The 24,526-nt window shown below is 42.4% G+C and overlaps 2 protein-coding genes across 2 annotated transcripts; one reads left to right on the top strand and one right to left on the bottom strand.

Moving 5' to 3' along the window:
• The first annotated feature begins 3,994 nt into the window (after positions 1-3,994).
• Positions 3,995-12,517, top strand: NANS (N-acetylneuraminate synthase). Its single transcript, XM_058823740.1, has 6 exons — positions 3,995-4,152; positions 5,503-5,718; positions 8,783-8,882; positions 9,129-9,283; positions 10,306-10,572; positions 11,646-12,517. The coding sequence occupies exons 1-6, from the start codon at positions 4,021-4,023 to the stop codon at positions 11,853-11,855; spliced, it is 1,080 nt and encodes a 359-aa protein (XP_058679723.1). The 5' UTR covers positions 3,995-4,020; the 3' UTR covers positions 11,856-12,517.
• Positions 12,518-14,202: 1,685 nt separating this feature from the next.
• On the bottom strand, positions 14,203-24,146 carry TRIM14 (tripartite motif containing 14). Its single transcript, XM_058824151.1, has 6 exons — positions 23,977-24,146; positions 19,681-19,776; positions 18,544-18,777; positions 17,355-17,517; positions 16,177-16,269; positions 14,203-15,092 (listed from the first exon to the last, which is right to left on the bottom strand). Exons 1-6 carry the CDS (start codon positions 24,136-24,138, stop codon positions 14,557-14,559), a joined length of 1,284 nt encoding a protein of 427 aa, XP_058680134.1. The 5' UTR covers positions 24,139-24,146; the 3' UTR covers positions 14,203-14,556.
• Positions 24,147-24,526: the final 380 nt, after the last annotated feature.

The raw sequence follows: 24,526 nt of genomic DNA, 5'->3' as shown, positions 1-24,526 counted from the left end.
CATAGCACTAGGGATAGGCTCTGATCTTCATGACTCAGTCCCCTCAGCTGCCATTTCCAGCAGCATTTCTCATGAAACCAGTATCCTTCAAGTTCCCCTGTCTCCCAACTTTCAGTCCAGCCTCTTATACTCCTCAGATTTTTGGGCTTCCCAGCATTCTCAGCAATCCACTGGCCCAGTATCAGCCAGTATCACTTTATTCTGTCACTCTTCCTTAGTTTCTCCTTATATCTTTTCCCTTCTGAATCCCTTCTTGCCTCTGTAGCCCTTACTGTTTGTCAGTAAGAGTTGTCTCATTCACATCATCCCAGCCATCCTGCTCAAATATTGTATGCAATCTCTCATTTCTTCTTGTGGAAGTTGTTTAAAGTTACTTAAACTCCACAAGATCCGGTAAAAGGACAAGTCAATCCATTACTGTAATTTGCTGAACTATTAGCACATCTGGATGCATTCACAATACACAGGGTTGTTCTCAAAGTTGTATAAGAAAGCTGGTCAGAGCAAAAGGGAAATACGCTGGTCTTTTTAGCTTGTCAGAACTTGTGTGGAAACTAAAATTCAAATGTCAAGCTGAAATAAAGAAAATCTGCAGAAATCAAATTCTTGCTGTCACCACAAGGAGATGTACTGCCTGTCACCTATGGCCTGGATGGTCCAATAAAAAAATTATACTGTCATTGCAAGTAAGAAAATTAATGCTAGCATTGCAAGGCCACAAGAACTGGTGGGCGGTTAGGTTTGTTATTAGTTTGAATGAATTTACTCAGTACAAATTGAAATTTGGTATCAAGTGTCTTTTGTTATGATGTAGAATTTAAGTATGGGATATTACTAGAGACCTTGAAAATATGTGCACAGGCTAAAAACAGAGGCCATGAGACTATAAACATCTCACTGGCAATCAGCTTCTGGTTCCAGATGATTATAATCTTAAGTGCTGAGAACACTTCTTTAGACATAACAAGGAGGAAGCAATCAAACAAGTGCATGTACTTCATGCACTGTTTATGAACAAGACAAATAGATTATGTGGCCATGGGAAGTTAACACGCCCAGAATTGGAGAGTGTATCATCCAAGGAAAAGGAGACCAGGGAATTAAAATTCACTGACAGTCAAGCTTTTTGAAATGTACTAGATCTTGATATTTGAAAGGAATTGCTGCTGGCAAATGGTTGTCATCGCTGGATTATAATGGAATTTTCTTCTTAAAAACTATATCAAAGGTGCAAGCACATCTGTTTCAAGGACCAAGGCTCTTCAAATATATTTTATCATGCCAGTCAAGTGCTAGGGCTGTATAGAAGTATGTGTCTGAGTACACAAACTATATGCACTTGTTGTCTCAAACTCTGTAATTCCTGAATAAAGCATTAAATTCAGTTTGCCTAGTGTGATAACTATCAGTGTGACAACATCAACTGACAAGCCATGAAATGGTCAAGCAATTGCACTAAACAATCATTGTAGGTCCCTTCCAGCTGGAAGTATTCCATTGTATTCTCTGTATGCTTTTCATTATTGTCTGCAAATACATCCATCAAATCCTCAGTGTGAGTCGGCTCTCCCACTGAAATAAAAGACAAACCTGCAACAGAACCAGGGTTTTAGACATCACACAGGGACACAGTTTCACAGAATACAAAGTTAGAATTATTGCAGCCAGACATTTATTGGGAAGTGTTAGGAAGTGTAAAACTGCCTGGGTTGGAATGGTTCACAGTTTCTGCAGTGTTATTATTTGTTTCTGTATTAGTTCTTACTTTAGTGCTTGACATTAAAAATATTTATATATATATATATATATATATATATATATATATATATATATATATATATCTCACCGCATGTTATCTTATGTTCCATTCTACTGCTTTAATGCTGAATAATTAAAAGCACAGGGGCTGAACTTTCTGTTATTTTTAGGCTGTAATATGCGAAATGTTATTATGTCATTGCTAAATTATTCCAGAAGTTAATTATTTGTGTTCTGGAGGCATTTTTTTCCTGCTTCTTCACTTAATGACTGAACAAGAAACTTGCCCCAGGAAATAAGGGTGTGTCTGTGCTGTGGAGGTGGTGGTAAATGTTTATGCAGGAAGAACCTAGAGTACCTAAGGAACTACAAGAACAAATTTTTGGCTTCAAGCCATGTAGTTTAGTTGGAGAAATGTCTCATGGGGTAGGTGGTACATTACAGTGTAAACTAAAATTCAGTGAAATGCAGCACATTAGAGACTTGCTTCAGATACTACAATTAAGAAACACTTAAGGAGCTGCTTTTTCAATCAGCAAATTTTGGGGTAAATTTCATTATAATTATTCTCAGTGTTTGTATGCATGCAGTATTAAAGTTACATTCACAAATTGTTTTGCATAGCCAATATTGAGTATCAGGTGTTTTCATAAATCATTAATTTGTAGTATCCTAAAGTTCAACAGACTATGGTATGGCTTTCATCTCTATGTAATTCCTGAAATTATACTGTTTTAGCCTATATGGGCTACACCAGTAATACCTGCAGTATAGTTTCAACCTTCTATTTTTTTCTCTGGAAAATTTTCATAAAAACATTAAGTATGTATAACCCATTGCACAAATGCAACCTTTTTTATACTCAGATCGCTTTCTTTAACAATCATTCAGCACCCCTAAAAAAGCTACGGCTGCATATGTATCCACCTGTGACTGTAGTCAATGTAATTGACCAGTAGAAATGGTTAGTGCGAGTTCTCTTGTCAGGAAACTTTCTCATCTATGAGACAGCCTCAGGCAACTGACCTGTTCCTAGAAAACTGACTGGTTTTATACAGATACAAACATTTTATATGCTGCAATTCTTGGTTACACAAAGGAAAAAAAATTGTATTTATACGGTGTTCTCATCATAATTTACAAGTCTATCCTTTGTAAAAGACAACATCCTTTTCAAGAGCCACTGGCATATTGCAGTGTATCACTCATCAAGGCCATTTCTGATTTTAAATTGAGGCAATTTCTTAGGCTATCTCTCATGTAGTAGTACACAGCTTAGAGCCTGCTGGTTGTGTCCGATCAATCACTGCAGTCTGTCAGAAGGATGCAGTTCTCCTTGGGGAACAATCAATACCCCCAAAAAGAACTACTGTGCTGTAACTATGGTACTAACATTGTGCATCAATGGGACTCAACTCTGCTTCATGTCACTCACCAAGACAAAACAAACCAGATAAAGCAAGTAAAAAACCACCAGACACGTACCATAAAATCATAACAATTGAAATTATCGATTTTCAGTTCTATTGAAAACCTCACAGATAGGCCCAGAATGTCACAAGTGCATCTGCATGTCAGTCAGAGAACGATTTTGGAGTAAAATAATTTCAGAAGTAGCCTTAGCTATTACGTCATATTTTACCATTTATTTCCATATATCATGGAAAGTTTTGTCTGAACCAAGTCTCTGCAGCTCCTGAAAGGAGTGTGTAGTGAGGTAGGGGTCGGTGTGGTCTGCCGGGCCTGGCCTTAATCTGAGACACTGGAGATTCAGATTAGGTATTAGAAAAAAAATTTGTCACTCTCAGGGAGGTCAGGCACTGGAATATGTTTTCCGGGAGGTGGTGGAGTCACCATCCCTGGAAGATTTTAAACGTCTCTTGGGTGGAGCACCCAGCTTGTGCGTGCTTCCCGAGAAGCCGCTGCCGTGGCGGCGGTGCCCGTGTCCCTGCGGGAAGCGCTGAGGGCGCGGTGCCGCGGCATCGCCGGCCGGCGGGCAGCTGGCCCTGGGGGAGGGAGTCCTCGCCCATCGGCGGCGGTGCCGCTGGCGGGCGCGGCCGGACCGGCAATGGCGGCGCCCATTGGTGCGGCCGGGAGAAGGCGCGGTCGGACCGGCAATGGCGGCGCCCATTGGTGCGGCCGGGAGAAGGCGCGGCCGGGTCCGGAATGGCGGCGCCCATTGGTGCGGATGTAAAGAGGCGCGGCGAGGCCGGGAGCGGCGGCGCAGTCGCGGGCGGGTTGTTGGGCTGTCGCCATCTCGCCATGGCTCGCGAGTTCGAGCTGTGCCCCGGGCGGTGCGTCGGCGGCGACCAGCCCTGCTTCATCATCGCCGAGATCGGGCAGAACCACCAGGGTGACCTGGACATCGCCAAGCGCATGATCCGCATGGTCAAGGTGCGCGGGGGGGAGGCGGGTGAGGGAGAGCGCCGGAGCGCGGCCTGGGTTTATTCCAGACACAGATTGTCTGCAGGGGGACCCTTGCATTTGACTTTGATTAAGAGTCTGGAGTGCTTGTCCAGTGAGGAGCGGCTGAGGGAGCTGTGGTTCTTCAGCCTGGAGAAAAGGAGGCTCAGGGGTGACATGATCCCTCTCTACAACTCCCTGAGAGGAGCGTGTGGCCAGGGGGGCCTCGGCCTCTTCTGCCAGGCCGCTAGTGACAGGATGAGACGACGTGGCCTCAAGCTGTGCCACAGAGGTTAAGGCTGGCCATCAGGAAGAATTTCTCGGAGAGGCCGAACAGACATCGCAGTGGGCTGCCCAGGGAGGTGGTGGAGTCGCTGTCCGTGGAGGTATTTAAGGAAATATTAAGGACGTGGCACTTGGTGGTCTATTTGACAACGTGGAGCTCAGTCACCTCAAGGCCTCGATGATCTCAGAGGTCTTTTCCAACTAATTCATTCTGTGATCTTTTGTCATGGCTGCAGCCCCACAGCTGGGGCATGAGCTTACGGGGAATTTAGGAAGTATCTGAACCATTAATCTGCTGAACCATCTCTGATGAACCTCCAGTTTGACTTGGTTGACATCAGGGCTTTATTGCAGTAAAGCTTGTGTCATCCAGTAAGACAGTCAAACTGCTTTCACATTTGATGTGATATCTATTGGATAGAAAACCACGCATCATCACAGCTCAGGACATGGTATATTCAGTTATGTGACTGGGCTGAAAGTGGAGACCAGTCTAATGAAGATTTGTCTTTATTGTGTGACTTCATATGAATTATTCCTTCAAATTAATTATTCTTCCTGGAGTTGTTCAAGAGTGTCTGGTGCTGGTGACATGACCTAGGGATAACTCTGGTGATGCTGGGTGGATGGTTGGACTGGATGATCTTAAAAGTTTCTTCCAGCCTTGATGATGCTATGAATTTCAGACTCCTTGTTCCATAGACTCCTGTGTCCTTTTTTAATGTAACATTATCAGTGATAGCTAATCTGGGAACAACACCACAGAAGTCAACTCTTCAAATAAGCAACATACATAGCTAAGTAGTTTTGTAGGTTTAATATGGTTTCTCTGAACTGCTGCTCTACTAAGTGTATGAGGACTCTGAAATAGAAGGGGTCATACATGTGTAGGTCCACAGTCACTCTGTGTTCATTACCGTTTCTGTGATTGCTGTGATGATAATGTGAAAACTCCACAACAGATGAGCACATCAGTTACTCACTCCTTGCATTCAGAGCTAGGTGAGTGCAGGTTCACTTGCAGTTCCACTCAGTGTGCACCAGCTTGTTTTGCAGGACTGTGGAGCAGACTGTGCTAAGTTCCAGAAGAGTGAACTGGAGTACAAATTCAACAAGAAAGCCTTAGAAAGGCCCTACACCTCTGAACACTCCTGGGGAAAGACTTATGGGGAACACAAGCGCCACTTGGAGTTCAGTCATGACCAATATAGAGAGCTGAAGAAGTATGCAGAGGAGATTGGCATTTTCTTCACAGCTTCTGGCATGGATGAGGTATGTAAGCCGTACTGGAATGACAAGGGGAGTCTGGCTGTTGTGTCTGTTGGGTATTACTTAGATGTGATAGTTTTTACAGAAAAAGAATATACAGACAATCGATTTCTTAACTCAGACACCTAGAGTAATTTGCCAGTTCACCTGTGTTCCTACAGTAGTTGGCTGAATATTTTGGAAGACTTGCCATGTGTTGAGATACTTACCAGAGTAAGTAGTATTAGGGACAAGGCTTCATTTTGACCTTCATAAACAATTGAGGCTTTGAGAGTACAGATCGAGATGGCAATCAGACTGCTCTCCAGTGTTGTCTGGTATATTGTTTTCAAGCATATCAAACTTCTTTCTATATTTAAAACAGATTCTTTTCTTGATCTAATCCCCGTTATTTCCCTCTTTTTTTCTGCCCTCCTTGTTGTTTACTAGACCCTTGTGGTGTTTCTAAGCAGTAGGAGTTTTATGCCCCTATTTCTTTTACAAATCTCATGGAGTGGCTCATACCTTGTCCTGTTACTGCTGAATTATTTACTGATTTTTGCCAGTGGGCTCTTGAACAGTCAGTCACCAGCTTCACAACTCCATGAAACTCCTGCTGCTGTTCCCCCTTAGACTTGTGTACTTGTAGCTGTTGCATGTCATTTGCCTCAGAATAATGGTAGTGACAGTATTAACAAATGCAACATACAGTTCATATGTGTAAGCTGTAAAGGTCAGGTAACACTTGAACTTCAGTACAGATGAGAGATTACAGATTTATTTTTCTTTGTGGCCTAGAAAAGACAGAACCGAATGGAAAGAGACCCTCCACAAGTAAGCTAGCCACTCCTGCATATGGCCAGCAGAACCATGTCCCTGGCTTTCTGGAAGTAGATATATCCAGGATAGGACAAACCTGATTTACTTACTGTTTTAAGGCAATCTATTCTGTGTCTCACTCTTGCAATCAGAGACAATTCCTGATACATGAGTTGTTATTTCTCACAATTTGTCTCTCTCTTCATCTGATGATAGACAAATATGCTGTGTGTATATGGCACTAACTCAGTGCCATGGATTCAGAAATAGATCTGTGAAAAGAGAGTGTGGTGATGTTTCTTTTATTGCTCTCTTCACATCTAGAAGACTTGCTGAACAGCATGCATTCCTTTAAGAAAGGAGTACATGAACACAGGAATCTCGGACTTCTGTATCTGGGATCTTAAAGACCTACGTGCCTTTGGGGAGAAGAAAACCCCCACATTCCTTCTTTGATGTTAAAACCTCTGGTTTCTAAAGGCTGTAGTACAACATAGAACAATTTTTATAGGCAGCAGCTAAGATCACTTTCTGCTGCTGGGATCCCTCTTTTTCTCTGCTGTGCTCTTTTGTATGTGGCTTTATTAGCTAATTAACAGAAGTGATACATGTTTGTGCCTTCTTTTTGAGCAGTAATTGCATTACACCCTAATATTTCTGGTGGCATTTCTGCAAGACAGGGGTTTGGAACTTAAAATATTGCATACATTGACATAAAAACTCATTAAGAATGCATTAACTTCTGAAATTTTTTATACATTAACTTCTGTAAATTTAACATAATCTCCAGAGGTCCAGATACATCAAAGAGGTTAAATTGTGTGATTAACTATATGAGGAAATTATTTAAGTGATGTGTGAAATAAATAAAAAAGTCTTTGAATAACTTTTTTATTTATTCTGTTCTGGTGTGTACCGGAGACAAAACAGGATCTCATTGAACCACTCCCTTTAACGTCATTTTTGTTATTTGAAATTACTTCCTGGTTCTTGAATCTCTTAAAGAAGAGCTGCTAATTTTCAAGAGATATTTACCTAATGAAGAGTGGCCTTAGATGCAAGGTCTACCTGTCATTTTTAATTTTTGCCATCTCCTGAGATAAGATCTGTGTCAATAGATTACACATTGTCTTTATGCACAATACATCTGAATAAACTATATTAAATAGTGAACAGAGAGATGTTATACATAGCAGCTATGAGAAATTTAATCTCCATCATACTGATGGTAGAAAAATTAGATTGAATAAGACTTTATTATCTTTGTGGACATTAGTATTCTTTCTCCGGCATTAAGTAAATGTAACTGCAACAAGAAAAGAGTTGAAGAAATGAAAAGTATTTGCAGGTGGTCAACAAGGGCAAAGGTAACTGTTTCATTATTTTCCCCAGAGGTGAATGGAGGATTCAAATACCTCCTGTGATAGATTTGTAATTTAAATTTTCTTCCAATAAAGTACTAATTTTTAAAAGGCAACTTACGTACCCATTTTCAGGAAGCCTCTAATAATTCTTGAATTGTTTGGCATATTTTTAGAGAAAGGCAGAGTATAATTAGCATTTAAATAAACAGTTTTATAGTCTTTGCTTTGGCATATTTTATTGTCTAGTATCTTTCCTAAAAGCAAATTAATTTTGGATTTCCCTTTTTGGGCACTTTTGGGTTTTTTTCCTGGTGCTTATTTAATATGCTCATACAAGTTTTCAGTGTGATGAGTCTGTTCTACTATCTGTAGTTTTAAACACTCTGTAGCTTAATCTTTCTGACCTGCAGGACACATGTGGCAGGAAAACTCTGTGCATGCTTGTATCACATTTCTTCTTCAACAGGCAGGCTTCCATCTGCAGGTAGTTGCTCTCTCTGGTAGTGTTCAAAAAAGAGAGAAAAAAATCAAGAATGTTGTGATACACAGGTTCATCTGCAAGCTGAGATGGAGCTCTGCTTGCTTGTACTAAGCAGCAGACTGTACAGCTGGTGAGACCAGAAACTGCCTTGAGACCATGATCCCAGTCACACTAAAACAGAAGTATGAAAGAAGGCATCATAATTATACTCCACCTGGAGGGAAATCAGATGCTAATATTGTCAAGATTGCAAATGCTACTTCAGGAGTGGGGTTTTTTGTGTATGATACTCTATAATACCCACCTGTTTAATTAAGCTTTGGGTTTGTTGTGTTAAACAGTTGTTTATTTCCAAGAACAGTAGTTCTTGATCCCTTGATCCAGCTGAAATGGAGTGTTAAAGCATGATTTCTTTTCCTTGTAGATGGCTGTGGAATTTCTACATGAACTGGATGTTCCATTTTTCAAAGTAGGATCAGGAGATACAAATAATTTTCCATATTTGGAAAAGACTGCAAAGAAAGGTAAGCATTTTCTTTGATCCATCTTGGTGACCATCACAGTTTCTCAGTAGCTCAGTTATTACATTTTTCTCCAGTTGATTTTTGGGAAAACAATCTGAAGTTTCTTTATATTTCAGACTTTGAAAAAAAAAAGTTTTATCCAGAGTTCTTTTCTAGTTTTACTGAAATAATTTACTTTAAAGAATTTTATTTAATCTTGGGTAGCTTTCTTGTTGACATAGGATGTGGATATTTTCCAATGGCTAGGTCGCCCAATGGTGATTTCCAGTGGGATGCAATCGATGAGCACAATGCATCAGGTTTATCAGATTGTGAAGCCCATAAATCCAAACTTCTGCTTCCTGCAGTGCACCAGTGCATACCCACTTCAGCCAGAGGACGTCAATCTCCGTGTTATATCGGTCAGTGAGTAACCCAGAGCGTGCTGTGGGTGGGGTGGCAGAGAAGGGTTCTGTGCTTTTGCTGAGATATACTTCTAGGTCTTAAGGCGTGCTGGAATTTTCTTCTGAGAAGTTACAGGATGTGTCACGTACCTCTAATTCACACTGAAGTTAAAAGATCCACCGGGTCCTTTTTTAGCAGAACTCATCTTTGAGGAATATGATAAAGGATATTGCTGGAGTATTCACAGTTCAACAGAGGAAAACATGACATGGTTATCAGGTTAACCTTGTGGTTTTTAGTGCTAAGAAAAATCATGTAGACTGTTATCATTTTAGAAGGTGCATGAAATGAGAATGTAATTCTAAATAGGAAGCTAGACCAGAAGCTTTGTTTAAAAAGTTTCATGTGACTATCAGAGCCATGAAGAAAATTGATTCGATAGTTTCCTTCATTTGAAATGTTACTTGTGTATGCCAAATAGTGATGTAAGAAAGTTTTCCCAAACTGGCCAGTGTTCAAGCACTACCTTAGATCTGTAACATACTATACACATAGTATATTATTTTTAATAGAATGACACATGGCTGCATTTAAGTGCTTTTAGGACTTGGTGACTGTTCTCTGTGCTTGGATTAAAAGGTTGCTTCAGATTTTAAATACAATGTTGAAGAAATCTGTTTTGGATACAGATTAAGTTTAACCAATCCACTGGCTTCTTGGATAAAAATAGGATACTATTACTGTTACTTAGGCTAATACAGGCCTTGAAGACCTTGAATAGTAGAAGTGTATTAAAACGAGAAATGTAAATTGTAGAAGAGAACATGCTTCCTTGTCGGTATTGATAATATTAGTCAGATTTGGAATGTAGTGATTGGTAATGCAGTGTAACTTGTTGAATTTAAAAGTTTGCATTCTCTGCATATCCAACTACTTGTTTATGGCACAGTATTTGTCCACTGCAGTTATCACTGTTAAATTTGCTTTGTTTTTGAAACTGCTGCCTTGGTAATTCAGACCAACTCTGTCGTGATTCAAGGCATACCAGTCAGCTTTTCCTGATATCCCCATTGGCTATTCGGGGCATGAAACTGGCATAGCCATTTCAGTGGCAGCTGTTGCTATGGGTGCTAAAGTACTGGAACGGCACGTGACTCTCAACAAAACATGGAAAGGAAGCGACCACCAAGCATCTCTGGAGCCAGATGAGCTGGCAGACTTAGTGAAAGCCATCCGTACTGTGGAAAAAGCAATGGGTTCTCCAATCAAACAGCTCTTGCCCTGTGAAACGGCTTGCAATGAAAAGGTAACTTTTGATTTCAGTTTGTGTAAACCTGCAACTAATTTAGACCTATAGCTAATAACTCTGTATTCAGAAAAATAGGTTGTAAATTGTTTATTGCAGTAGCATTTCTGCCTCTGCACTTAAAAAATTTCACACTGCATAATGTTGGCAGTTTTGATTATAATAGAGGTCTGTGTTTATCATCCAGTGGTTAACTAAGTTGAGTAACAGCCTGGAATCATTTAAGTTGGAAAAGACCCATGAGGTCATTTAGTCCAACCTAACACTGCCAAGCTCAACCACTAATGTATGTTCCTAAGTGCCATGTCTACACATTTTAAATAACTCCAGGAATCATGTCTCAACTGCTTCCATGTTCTAGACTGTTTGAGTGCTTGATCATCCTTTTAGAGAAGAAATTTTTCCTAATATCTTGTCTAACCCTCCCCTGGCACAGCTTGAGGCCATTTCCTCTTTTTCTGTCATTTGCTGCCTGGGAGAAGAGACCACTCTGCTGACTACAGCATCCTTTCATGGAGTTGTAGACAGTGATAAGGCCCCCTCTGAGCTTCCTTTTCTCCAGGCTAAGCACGCCCCAGCTCCCTCAGCCACTTTTCAAAGGACTTGTGCTCCAGACCTTTCACCAGCTTTGTGGCCTTTCTCTGGATTCACTCCAGCATTTCAATGTCCTTCTTGTAATAAGGGGTCCAGAACTGGACACAGCATTTGAGGTGTGGCCTCACCAGTGCCAGGTACTTGGCAATAGTAATAGGAATAATACCTCTATGATTTTATATTAGCTGCTTTTGCACTAAGCTAAAATGCCAATCATTCTAATCAGATTCCCTCCATTGTGATTTTGAAAAATTCCAGTGAGCCACTGTCCAGTTTCAGAAAAAATCCGCATGTTCCTGGCAGCCTAGTTAGAGTGAGAGTAACCATGGTAAATTAATCTTCGTTTGGAATAAGTAATGGAGAAGGCAGTTCTACACAACCTGTTCTAAAATAACTGCAGAACATTTTTTTATCCTTTTATGTCATACTAAGCTAGCAATGTATTTAACTTCAACATTGTTTTTTCCCCCTCCCTGTAGCTGGGAAAGTCGGTAGTGGCAAAAGTGGCGATTCCTGAAGGTGCAGTGTTGACACTTGACATGCTGACGGTGAAGGTGGGAGAGCCAAAGGGATTTCCTCCAGAATGCATCTTTGACCTGGTGGGCCAGAAGGTTAAAAGAACTATTGAAGAAGATGAAACCATCACTGAGCAAGCAGTGGAAAATCACGTAAAAAAAGTGAAGTGCTAAACCAAAGCACTCCATTCCATATTTCTCAATGTACTACCATGCAATGTGTTTGAGAATAGCAGCATGGTAGATTAGAAGAAAGGGGTGTAATTATGAGGGTACAAACAGGATAGAATTTTCAGGTTCTTGTTAGCAGGAAGTTTCAGAAGCAAAGGGGATATAAATTATGAAGATTTTGTTAGAAATTGTATAGCATTGTGCCTAGGAAATGCCATGGTCCTCTCTTCTCCATTTCACTTAACCTAGATTAATTTGGAGTTCTGCCAAATACAAGACCACAGTCTGCCACTTTCCAGCTTCCCTTTTCTGTTAAGAATACAGTGAATTATCGGAATTTTGTCTACACTTTGAATTGTTCTAGCCCTGTATCTTTTGATACTCCTCTCTTTTCTGCCATTTGCCTCACCTGTGTGATAGCAGGACTCTGGTTGGAGTTGAATACAGATAAGTGAAGGTTTACACTGAACAGAAAACTACAAATGCAACCTGGATGGATTTTTTTTTTTTAAGATGAAACTCTTAAAAGTGTCATGATAAAGCAGTGGGTTGCAGCAATCTGTATTCTGTGGGAAAATGGGCTTCTTGAGAAAGCTAATTTCTCAAGAGACAGTACCAGGAAAGGAAGCATAGTGATATTTACAAAGGTCCCATTTAAGGAGCAAGAGAGCCTTTTTTGAACTGAAAGGCCAAAAGGCATGCCAGAGAGATTGAGGAGGGAAGAAAAGTAGATCTGAGATGAATCAGTGGAAATAAGTTTAACTTATGCTTCAGAAATTCTGAAAAGCATCTATTTTAAGTTGAGTGAAGTCTGGAATATTTAGTTGATTCTGCAGAGCATTTGGATGCCTCTGTTGGACCTGGAGGGAGCTTCTCAGGTAGGAAGCCAAATGCTGGTGGAGTTTTAGCAGCTTTTTTTTTCTGTACTAAGCAGAATCCTCTACATTGGGATTTTTCTCCCAACACTGGTGTATTGGGAGATGGCTGAGGCTGACTGCCTGACTACATTTACACCATTGTGCTTCAGCATGACGGTCAGTACATGATTTGTGTGGTCTGCTCTTGCGTCCCAGCTTCTCATTTTTCATTTGAGAAATGCAATACCACTCGTATTGCCTGCTGGTTTTCCCTTTGACCAGAAGGGAGCTGTATAGCAGCAGCTGCAAGCCATTAATTCTTCAACTACCTTGCTTAGGACAGAACTGCTTTGCAATACTTAATCTGCTTTTGTTCTGTGGTGGAATCATTTACTGATGGTTACTTGGAACTTGCTACCTTTTTGTCATGAGTTGGTGAAGTATCTTGAATTTGGTGGTGAGTGGTTTTATACCTATAAACTATTTACTTTCAAAATGTGAAATTCTGAGGAAACTGTATTCATATCTTTAAATGGGGAAGCAGAGGTTGAGTCATATACTTCAATATATGTGATCTGTGACTGATGCAGTATGCTTGCCTTACATTAAAAAATACTTAATTGTTAAAAGATATTTTTTTTTTTCATTTCAAATTTGAAAAATAAATTTAGCTTATAAAACAAGCTCTTGTTTCTGCATTTCAGGCTACGGTCAGACCTTGCCTTTGCCAGCACTGGTGATGCAGGGCCTTTAGTGTTTGAACACTGTAACATTACCTGACCAGTTTCAAGTAGCAGTGGTTTTTCACTCTAGGCTGGTCCTGGAGACTGCTGTAAGCAAAAGCTCCAGAAATGTCCAGGACTTTAATTTATGTATTGATGGGGGGGAAGACATGCATATACAGAAAATTGCAAGCTGTGTCCCCTAGTTTTACGTGAATGTTGCAAATTGGATGCAAACATAAATGGACCACAAATGCACCTCTGGCCTAGTGTTTTCATTGCACCTGTGAGCCCTGCAGACATTTCATCCTCCTAGGGGTTGTACACAGCTTTTTCTCATGCTATCACTCAATGGGAAGAATAGGGCCACCCAGAAGTCCAATTCAGAGCTTCTGTCACATGTAAGACCAGCTAGTGCCTATTAAATGTGGTCACAGAAGTTCCAGTTTTAGAAGGGACCTTTCCAAGAATCAGTGCCAGACTTTGATTTTTCCAAGCTGACACTTAAATATGAGCTAATTTACTTAGTGCATTTATTATCCAAATCTGACCTTGTCAATGATAACAATATGCAGTATAAAATCTTGAAGCTTGAACCAAACTAAACCTGGTGCCATACACAATTGCAGCCTCTCCAGGCTGATAAGGGGAGGGAGTTCATTAAAAAAAAATTTCAAAAAGTCAATATCCATGTTCCAGTCTGGGTTGTAATATGGATCTTTCAACCTGACTTCTTCCATTTTGCAAGCTGAAAAATACTACATACGGCACTTCAGGTGGTACAGCAACACCATTTATAAGTCAAATAATCTTTCCCCATTGAAAAACACATATACATTAAAAAAATACAGTTGATATTCTTGAACTTACTGTTACAATTTGAAAAAAAGCACAATAATACTATATACTGCACTTTGAGTGGTATATCAACATAATTTATACAAGTGAGGTCACCTTCCTTCATTGAAAAAAAATGCACATTAAAAATCACAGTTGGTTTTCCTAAACTTATGTTACCTTCTAAAAGCATCATAATTACAACTTTGATACAACAGAAATGAATTCATGTAGAAAATTGCTGAAATGGCATTAGCAGAAAAAGCATGAACTAGTAGGCTTTGTTTCTTATGTTAGTTTGCATGTTCTAATGGACCCTTCCCAGAGTCTCAGGGCTGGATAAACTGGTTCTGTGAACTTGCAGCAGAAGGTGTGCAAATGAGCCATGCCATCGCTAACGTTGTAGAATGAAAGGATTCCTGCTTCATAATCTAGAAAAATGCCAATGCAATCAGGATCATCTTCTACCAGGATGGGGATTCTCTCTCCCTTGTGAAATGCCCAGTATTCAAAATCAAATTTCTTAAGGCACCAAGATGCTCTATTCCAGCCCAGTCGACAGGCTTCAGAGTCTCCTTTCCTGCCAATGGTCGGGTAGGCTGCACCAATCCACCATCCCTCTCCAGCACAACGCAGGTCAACTTCCCAGTAATGGCTCCCAGAAAGGAATGCGTCTCTGCTTAGCACTTGCCATAATTTATCAAATCTCTTGGGACTACAGGGGTAGAGTATTCTCCTCCAGCTACAGCTTACTTCAAGACGGTCTTCTGACAATTTCAGTCTTGGGTGAATGCTGTCATGTTCCCAGGTTGGTGATCTTGCATCTGCAGTAAAAGCCATAATCAGACTTGCTACATTTCTCATGACCCTTGGAAGAAGTCCAAGTTACAGAACACCTGCAAAGGAGCTCACAGTTGGAAGTGTCTTGGGACAGTCAGAAAGCCTGCAGTCCCAGGAACATGGGCTGGAAAAGGCATGCCAAAGGGGTTAGAGCAGGCCACTAATATTGCTGCCTCCACACCTTTGTGATCTGGGCCAACCATGGTGATGGGGACCTCAGCCACAGCACCAAGTTTGCTTTACATTTTGAGTTAGGGCTCAGCCAGAAAGCCCACAGGTCCAAGGACACTGGGTCTGGAAAAGGCATTCCAGTCAGAGCAAGGCAGGGACCCAACATTGCTGACTGTACATTAGGTAGGGATGGGATTCAGCTAGTCACAGAGCCTACATCTCCAGGGGCTGGAAAATGTGTGCTAAGTGCATAAAGCAGTGAACCAACACTGCTGTCCCCACACCTTTCTAACGTAGGGCACCAACGTGATGCGCACCTCTGCCACAGCACTAAGCTGCCATTTGGGCTAAGGTCAGGATTCAGGGAGCCACAGAGCCCACAGCTCCAGAGACACTGCAAAAGGCATGCCAAGGGAATCACAGCAGGGCACCAACACTGGTGCCTCCACATATTTCTAATCTGGATCACTCATGGTGATGGGATAAGGAGAAGCCATACACAGAGAGTTACAGTCCTGTGGTCTGTTCAGCCTGGAGGAGACTGAAACGGAGACCTCACTGTAGTTTACATCTTCCTTGTGAAGGGGAGAGAAGGGGCAGGCACTGATCTCTTCTCTGTGATGACAATGACAGGACCCGAGGGAATGGCCTGAAAATTCTGTCAAGCAAGGCTTAGGTTAGGAAGAGGTTAGAAAAGGTTCCCCAGAGGGTGTTTGTGCACTGGAACAGGCTCCCCAGGGAAGTGATCACAGCACCAACCCTGACAGAGCTCAAGAAGTGCTTGGACAACGCTCTCATATACGTGGTCCTGTGCAGGCCCAGGAGTTGGACCCTAGTGATTTTTGTGGGTCCATTCCAGCTCAGGAGATTCTAGGACTCTAGCATAATCATACTTACGCTTTAAGAAAAGCAACCGATCAACAGGAGTCATGGTTTTCAGCACTGTCCCAGGCTCCTTCTTTGCAGTGGGATTAAGGCTACTGAAAATATCTGGGCAAAGATAAAAAGGGACAGCTTAGGGAGTCTGCCAGTTTTTCAACAATCATTTTCCAACTTCACGGACAAACTATGTTACTAACTATGTTACTTTTTCTGGGGAGGGGCTACTCATTCTATGCTTTCAGCATTATGCTCTTTGCATAGTATGGAGATGCTGGACTAGTGTTCCCACAGAATTACACAATTTAGCACAACACCAAGTAATCAGACCTGATTCCTTTAAAACTGGCCCTTATCAGATGAAATAGGCAGCTGAAGATAGCTGCAGGTGCTTGCTGCAGTAGCAGTCCTACAGACATCCTGCAGTCTTTCAGATCAGATCTGACCATTTGCCCCAGCAACCTGCTACAGTCTTTTCAGTGGCAATTCTCTGATAAGGGCTTAAAAGGCAGCTGGGTGAAATGTGATGGCCATTTAATCACATTTCACCCAGCTGATGAAATGTGATCATTTCATCACATGTTGCCTGCTCAAAGAGCAGCAGGATTTTCCCATGGTTATTTAGCTTTGTGCCTCTGTGCCCCATTAGGAAAAACTGCTTGCCTTCATTATGCCAAAGGTCATTGAGGGATGAACTAACAGCTCAAAGACAAAATTATTTCTAAATAGAACATGTTAGTTCAGCTTTACTGTACTAAAAATCATCAATTTTTTCAGACTGAGGCAGATCACCGGGTACATCAATTAAAAAAATCTTTCAAATTTTAGAGGTACTCCATTGCCAGAGCACTTGCACTCAATTGTAACTGAGAGAATAGATACATTCTATAGGTGTGATGGTCTACATTAAATTGTATTGAAATACCTGATGGAACTGGGGGGGGGGAAAAGCAACAGACAAACCAAAGATCATCTTCAGAGTTGGAAGAGAAATCTCTTAGTTCCTAAATCACCACTATATCACCTAAATCACCTATAACAGCATTACACCCATGCTGACAGAAAGCAGTACCCATGCCTGAAAAACTGTTGTTTCTCCAGATGATTTGGTAAAAAGTCCTGTTCTTACTTAAAAAGTACACTTTATTTGCAAAGACAGCAGAAGAAAGCAAAATTCAGAGCACTCTCTCAGGTACCTTCTTTAAGCCGGGCATCCAATGGTTTCTGTAGAATGGACTGCAGAGCTCTGATGAACTGTTTATAATGGTTAAGTAAGTGTTCAAACGAGAGCGGTATTGGATGCCACTTTTCTAATGGGTGTCTGGATTCCTTAATTTCCTTCTCAATTTCTGTGTACTTCTGAGAGCAGAAAGCCAAACACTACAATTAGCAGAGACTGTGACATGAAAGGACTCTTCCATCTGAGCTCCCATACACCAGAGAGCAAGGACAGCTCCAACATGAGGTAAACCTATGGGCCATCACAGGCAAACTTGCTGAGATCAGCCTGCCTTTTAGCTCATTAGCCTGCCCATTACCTCCTCCTGCCAGTGGAGCCATCCCAGACATGGAGAACCCAACAGCCACAGTTAAAGAGATCCCTCCAGGATGGAAATGAGTTTAGCCTAGCCAGGACCCTTTGTGGGAAATCCCATCAATGGCAAAATCAAACTATTAAGTTTTAAAAACAATTTGAAGAATAAAATCCAACTTCCCCACAAGAAAATCTCCACAAAATCACAAAGAGCGGCTCCTGTGTGTAGGTGTGTTGCTAGAACACACAGCAGAATGCCAGGGCCATATCACAGCAATGGAAACTCCAGTCTGACACACTGCAAGGATGCAAAAATGTTCCAGAGGCATCATCCTGTAAAAAATTGCATCTTTTGTCTTGTGTCAGGGCACAAGCACATGGCAACATAATCTTTCCAAGGAAGGTGAAGATCATCATCTGTAGGAAAAAGGAACAGCATTGTTTTCTCCAGTGAAGGCTTGTGGTGATTAGGATTTCTTGCAATTAAGGAAATTACAGATTTTAACTTCCCTCCTGAGGTTGCCTGAGGACTGGCTTTTCTCATACCTTCATATCACACAAGGAAAGACTTGATACAGCATTTGTCTTCAAGATTAAGAGACGTGTCTTTTCCATCTATGCTTAAAATTAACATGAATTTCATACAGACCTGAAATCAATGCCACAGCAGGAAGACCTAATAGCTCAAAAATCAGGAACCAAATTTGTTCACCAAAACAGCAACACAAAGCAAATTAAAAAGCACTTAGGAAGATGCTGCTTACATACAGAAGGATCTATAGAAGACATCACTAGAGAAATTCACCAAGGACTGTCAGGGTAAGAGGTAGAAAGAGACCATACAATACCACCTCCAGCAAATTAATAGGATCACTGTCCTGTTGTATTTGTCTGATTTGATGTGTGAAGGTCTCGAGGGCTTCCAGCTGTTCTTCACAGGACCTCAAATGCTGATCATGTGTTCCCAGAGCTTGCTGAGTCTTTTCATCAATGAAGATTTTTGCCAGACTCTCTTCCTCCCAAAGAAGTAACTGAAGCTCAGTTATTTTTTCTGACAGCTGTCGTTTAATCATATCAGCATGTGCCTATGGATAAAGCAGAAGAATGTCTCAACAGACCATAAACATTTCAGACATTTCTCTTTCAGGCTTTTAGTGCTATGTTTTGGTTGAATTTTACTGATTTTCTCCATCTCTTCAGAAACATGTCTCTACCCCTTAAGGGAGCACAGATATGATCTACCTGCTGATGTCTGGATGGAAAAGAGTGAGAGAAGATTCCAAGATGCCTATTTATGTCAAAAAATCTGTTTTTGGCTGGAATTTGCAGGGTACCATTTGCAACAAGAAACAGATCTTTTTCTTCAGTAGCAAGACTTTGACTGCTTTTAAAGCAAGCCAGAGAGAAGTAAGTGGTAGGAAGAGAAAGCTTCCCAAAGAATGTGGCATCAGGCCAAGTCTCTAAAGCTCCCTCAAGCTCTTGCTGACATTTCTGTAACAGAGGTGCCTAGCGATGCTCCTTAGAGCAGAAGTCATTTCATGCTCTATAAATGAGGTGCAGCTTAGCATACATTCCCATTCTTAAGACAGAGTCAACAGAACTGTGTTTACTCAACTCTGAATACAGAAAATTCAATGCAATTCAGTCCATATCATCCAAGTTCAGTGCATATCATACAAGATACATAAGTGTAGCCAGAATAACATATGCAGCTGGGGCTATCTACTATTCCTCTGCATAAAAATTTTACCCTTGGTCTTCCAGAGATGTTCAGCTGATCAAGGAATGAGGATCAGGTCTTTGGAGACTCTCCCTCTTCCCTTTCTTTGGTAGTGTAATATATTGTGATGAATACAGGGAATACACTCTTCTCCTGGGAAGTAGAGTAGCCACCCAATAGATGGCTGGGTCTTTGAATAGCTACAGAGAAAACAAAATGTCTCCCCTTGGAAAATGACCATCCAGTGGAGAACGAAACCACACTTTACCTTCACATCATTTACAGCCTGCTCTATGCTCCTTCTGTTGCCATCTTCTTCCTCTTTTCTCTCTTCTAGATTCTTCAAGCACAATGCCATGAGTTCCTATACAACAATGAAACAAAATAAAACGCTGTTTCATAACACCTGTAAAAACCAGAAACAACTATCCAGCTTGATTTTCATATAGGGGGGGTTACTCCAATATACTGTTTCAGAATCAGAATATTGGAAGGTGAAACTCTTAAATGAAAGGCCTTTTATGAGGCTTATTAAGGCCAGTATAGTGATGAACCATAAGGATTTCAGCATTTCCCCTGGTGGCTATACTGGTAAGGTTTGGACAGCTGGGCAAATTAGCATCACCTTCTTAAGGCACAGGGAAACCCAAAGTGAAAAAAACCTATCCATCTTTAATCTATGGTGCTGCGTATTTCCATTACGTGCTAACGCATTTAGCAGCTGAAGGGCAACTAAGTACTTTTATTTAGAGGACAAATGGAAGGCTCCACTTATCTAAAAATCCAGTGAATGTTTAGGATGCTTCCCAGTGTACAAATGACCAATCAGATACCTCACTATTGCCACAGTGATGCTGTAGTCTGAACATTTGCAACAGCTAATAGTGTCAGCATGGCTAGTAATCAGTCACAGTACCTGTGACACTTCTTAGATTATTGTGTGCCCAGCACAGCATAATCAATGTTCTGCTTATATCTTGGTATGCCTGCTAATGCATTTTTGTCATTAGTAACAGGAAGGATACAGGCAATGGTGCCCCACAGTGCTGTCAGTGCACTGGTGCTAAAACAGGCCCTCAGTAAACACCAGGTAAGCTAGTGCCACGTGTAGCTGCTATCAGTGTCCTCTTCTGCAGCTGAGACCCAGTCAAGAACACCTGCATGCACATGTACCAGGTCACTGCCACAGCCCTAGGGCACCACAGCATTTAAACTCTGCAGCATGGACAAATAGAGCATGAAGCAACAGTTTGCATTTCTGACATGTCTCCTTAGAAAACACCTGCAGTTTGTCATTTGAGTACGACAGAGTCAGAAGAAAATGGGCTCCCAGCAAAAGCCAGAGACTCTGCATCTGGAAGGCCCTTGACACAGACACATCCATGCAAGCGGGTAAATGTTCTTGCACAGAGCAAGACACTCATGCTATTTATTCCAGCCACAGTTTTCTAGTCTTGTCCCTGAACAACCAGAAGAGGATTCATTCTACACCACTAGAAGATTCAGGAATTCTACCAGGTACCAGCCTTCCTCAGTTTATTTTGCAGCCTTGACCTCATTCCTTTCCTCAAAGACTGACAAAGACCCCAGCAAAAAACCCAATCTTCCTTCTTTGCTAGTTACACACATCACTTTGTGCACTCACAACAGTGACCATATGCAAATACTTCTATTAATCCCAAGCATTTCTGGTTAAGCATTACTTTCTTTACAGAGATACATGAAAGAGCTGCTTCCTACCAATTGAAGACTATGCCAGCAAACCATGTCATTCACCCTGAGGAATCAACTGAAAATCTTCCTTTAGGGATTGCCTAGGTGCTTTAACTCATTCAAATGAAAACACTGTAAAAGCAAGGATTTCTGAGATGACACTCAGAGCTCCAGTCAAGCTCACAGGACACATACCAAGTTCAAAGAATGCTGATCCTGTGTGCTGCATTCAGGAGCACAGGGAATATCCTTTTCAATGATTTTAAACAATCTCTGCTCCAAGGATGGAACAGCTGATGGATCTCTCACAATGATTTTCATGTCTTCTTAGCACTCACAGCTAGGACCTGCTGAAACAGCTGCGGAAGATTCTCAGCGCAAGAAGTGCTGCCTGGCTGATGTCACACCACAAGGGCTGTACTGAATAACTGCTCACAGCAAACAAAATCACTAGTCAAAATACCATCACTTATGCCAAAACCATTGATAGTTTGTGCCTAAAATCTCTGCAGCCCTACGCCACTAGATGTCAGCAGATACTTCATAGGGACAGAGGGTCACACGGGAGTACAGGTTTCTACCCCACTCACTTCCTGATTTAGCAGAAACAAGCCTTTATCAACAGCACATGCTTCCTTCTCTGTGTCCATCAGACCCCCAGGGAAGCAGCACAGTTTGTAGATTTGTGCACTTTGCCTCAGATCAGGTTGCCACTGCACAATACGTGCATCAGCCACCCACTGCCACCCTGTCGTGAAGGGAACGCAAACACTTTAGTGAGTTCCCACCTGGAAGAGGGACACTTTGGGTGAAAGCAAAGCTGCAGGCAGGTGCAGTGCTCTGCGTTGCTCAGATGTCTTGAATAGTTTCACCTCTGTGCTGCTGTTTGCACAGCCCTCTTCCCCTGTAATGCTCTGTAACATGAAGTGCAATGGAATGTTCCAACAGTTTATCATGATGATAAACTGGCTCACAATCTGTGTGAACTTCCAAGCAGGAAGTTCTGTAGGAACTGTTTCTTCCTAGTGTTTTCTGCAGGAAACCTCCTCATAGCACTCCTATATCACAAAAGGAGTGAGAAGAAACTTTCTGAAGTTGTAGAGGGAAAAAAAAGCAGAAAAGAAAAAAGGGAAGGGAAGGGAAGGGAAGGGAAGGGAAGGGAAGGGAAGGGAAGGGAAGGGAAGGGAAGGGAAGGGAAGGGAAGGGAAGGGAAGGGAAGGGAAGGGAAGGGAAGGGAAGGGAAGGGAAGGGAAGGGAAGGGAAGGGAAGGGAAGGGAAGGGAAGGGAAGGGAAGGGAAGGGAAGGGAAGGAAGGAAGAAAGAAGAAAGAAGAAAGAAGAAAGAAGAAAGAAGAAAAAAGAAAGAAGAAAAAAGAAAGAAGAAAAAGGGAAAAAAAAGAACAGAAAAAAGAAAAGAAAGAAAAGAAAGAAGAAAGAAAGAAAGAAAGAAAGAAAGAAAGAAAGAAAGAAAGAAAGAAAGAAAGAAAGAAAGAAAGAAAGAAAGAAAGAAAGAAAGAAAGAAAGAAAGAAAGAAAGAAAGAAAGAAAGAAAGAAAGAAAGAAAGAAAGAAAGGAGAAAGAAAGAGGAGCTTCTGAACATCAAAGTTCTGTGTTACAGTATTTTAAGTCTCCCAAGGTTAGCACCACAGCACGCAGACCTTAGTAAGCCTTCTGGCAGGCTTTCTAAGTAAAACAGCACATGCAGGAGTATTGGCAAGCTTGCAAAACTTCCTGAGGGTATTTGGTGGACAGCTACACTGGCATAAAGAAAAAAATCTTAGGGAAGAATCCCTGGGCTGGCTGTGGCTGGGATGGAGTTCATTTTCCTTATAGCAACCTGTGTGGTGCTGTGTTTCAGATGTGACTACTCTATGAGTGCGCAGAAGACTAGAAGGGGAAACAAGCAGGACATGACCCCTACTAATCAAAGAGTAGTACCATATAACATCATGTTCTGCAAACTGGAAGAGGGGTGTTTAGGTGGGCTAGCTGCCTTTTGCTCAGGAACTGTATGATGAGTGAAAGAAAAGAACACTTTTGTTCTTTTTCTCTTCCCTCCACTTTTTCTCTTATTAAACTTATTTTTATCCTAATCCATGAATTTTCTTGGTTTTAATGTTTCTCTTCCCCTGTCCCACTGGGCAAGGAAGCGGAATAAGCAGGCAGCTGTGTTGTGCTTAGCTGCCTATTGGGGTTAACCCACAACATCCCAGAGGAGTTATCAGAGAACCGTGAATGGGCAGTCATTGTGATCTAACAGGGGGTAAACAGAAATGACCTTTCCCCTTACCCTAAGGTATCTGTGTTTTGGTCAAAGGTTCTTCTAGCCTGTCAATAAAAACAAATTTCCTGAAACAGCCACACTGATTCCACATACAAGGTCGGAGGATAAAATGCTGCTGCATGTGATCTAACAGTGAAAGTCACTTCCTCCTTACCCCTTGATTTATATACCTGTTTTGAGGACGCTTGGGTGTGACTGATTGACTCTTTCCTTTTCGTACACGACCCCCATCCTTGTGCAGTGGCATCAGACTGACCTTGTCTGTATGGGGTCTACAAAGCACTTGCTGAACTACAGAAAGTACAGAAACTTTGTTCTTAGTTAACACAGTCTACAAACCTTGAACTCCACAAGGTGTTGATAAGGCAAGCAAAGTAAGGCTAAAGGCTTAGTTCTGTGGCACTGCACTAGTACTCACACACACCACCATCACACTCTAGCCAAAGAAAACCCAGAGGCACACGTTTCAGAAACGAGGGGACAACCGGCAAGACATGGCATGAGGAAGATGATGTCTCAGCTCCAGTTTCACCCCCGCTCCGCGGCACAGCGGCCCGGGCCGGCACTCACCTGCGTGCGGCGGACGGCCTGCGGCAGGAGGCAGGCGCGGTGCCCGCGGTGCGCGCCCAGCGCCGGGCACAGCGCGCACACGCAGCACCCGCAGTCCTCGCAGAACAGCTCCAGCGGCCGGCCGGCATGGGCCGCGCACAGCCGCGGCTCCCCCTGCGCCATGCCGGAGGGCGGGTAGCACAAGGATGCGGAGCCGGCAGCTGAGGGAGAGGCGGGTACGGGGCAGGCGGGGGCAGGGGCAGGCGGGGGCAGGGAGAGGCGGGTGCGGGGCCGGCGTGTGGAGGGTGTGCGCTGCGGGCGGCGGTGCCGCCATTCGGGCAGCCGAGCCGGGGCCGGGGCCGGGGCCGTGGCTGTGGCCGTGGCTGTGGGGCTGCCGGGCAGGCAGTGCCGGCAGGAGCGGAGACCCGCAGCGGGACAGCCGGTGCCCTGGGAGCTGCCTCCGTCCGGGGCCCGGGCTGGAAAACTGATTGACAGATACGTGGAATTTCAGCAGCGTCGGTGTGGGGTGGGCTTCAGTGGTATGGCTGAGCAAAACACCTGATACAAAATG

The sequence above is a fragment of the Ammospiza caudacuta genome, chromosome Z (genome assembly GCF_027887145.1).
Source record: "Ammospiza caudacuta isolate bAmmCau1 chromosome Z, bAmmCau1.pri, whole genome shotgun sequence".
Lineage (NCBI taxonomy): Eukaryota > Metazoa > Chordata > Aves > Passeriformes > Passerellidae > Ammospiza > Ammospiza caudacuta.
This window is presented reverse-complemented; position numbering and strand designations above follow the sequence as displayed.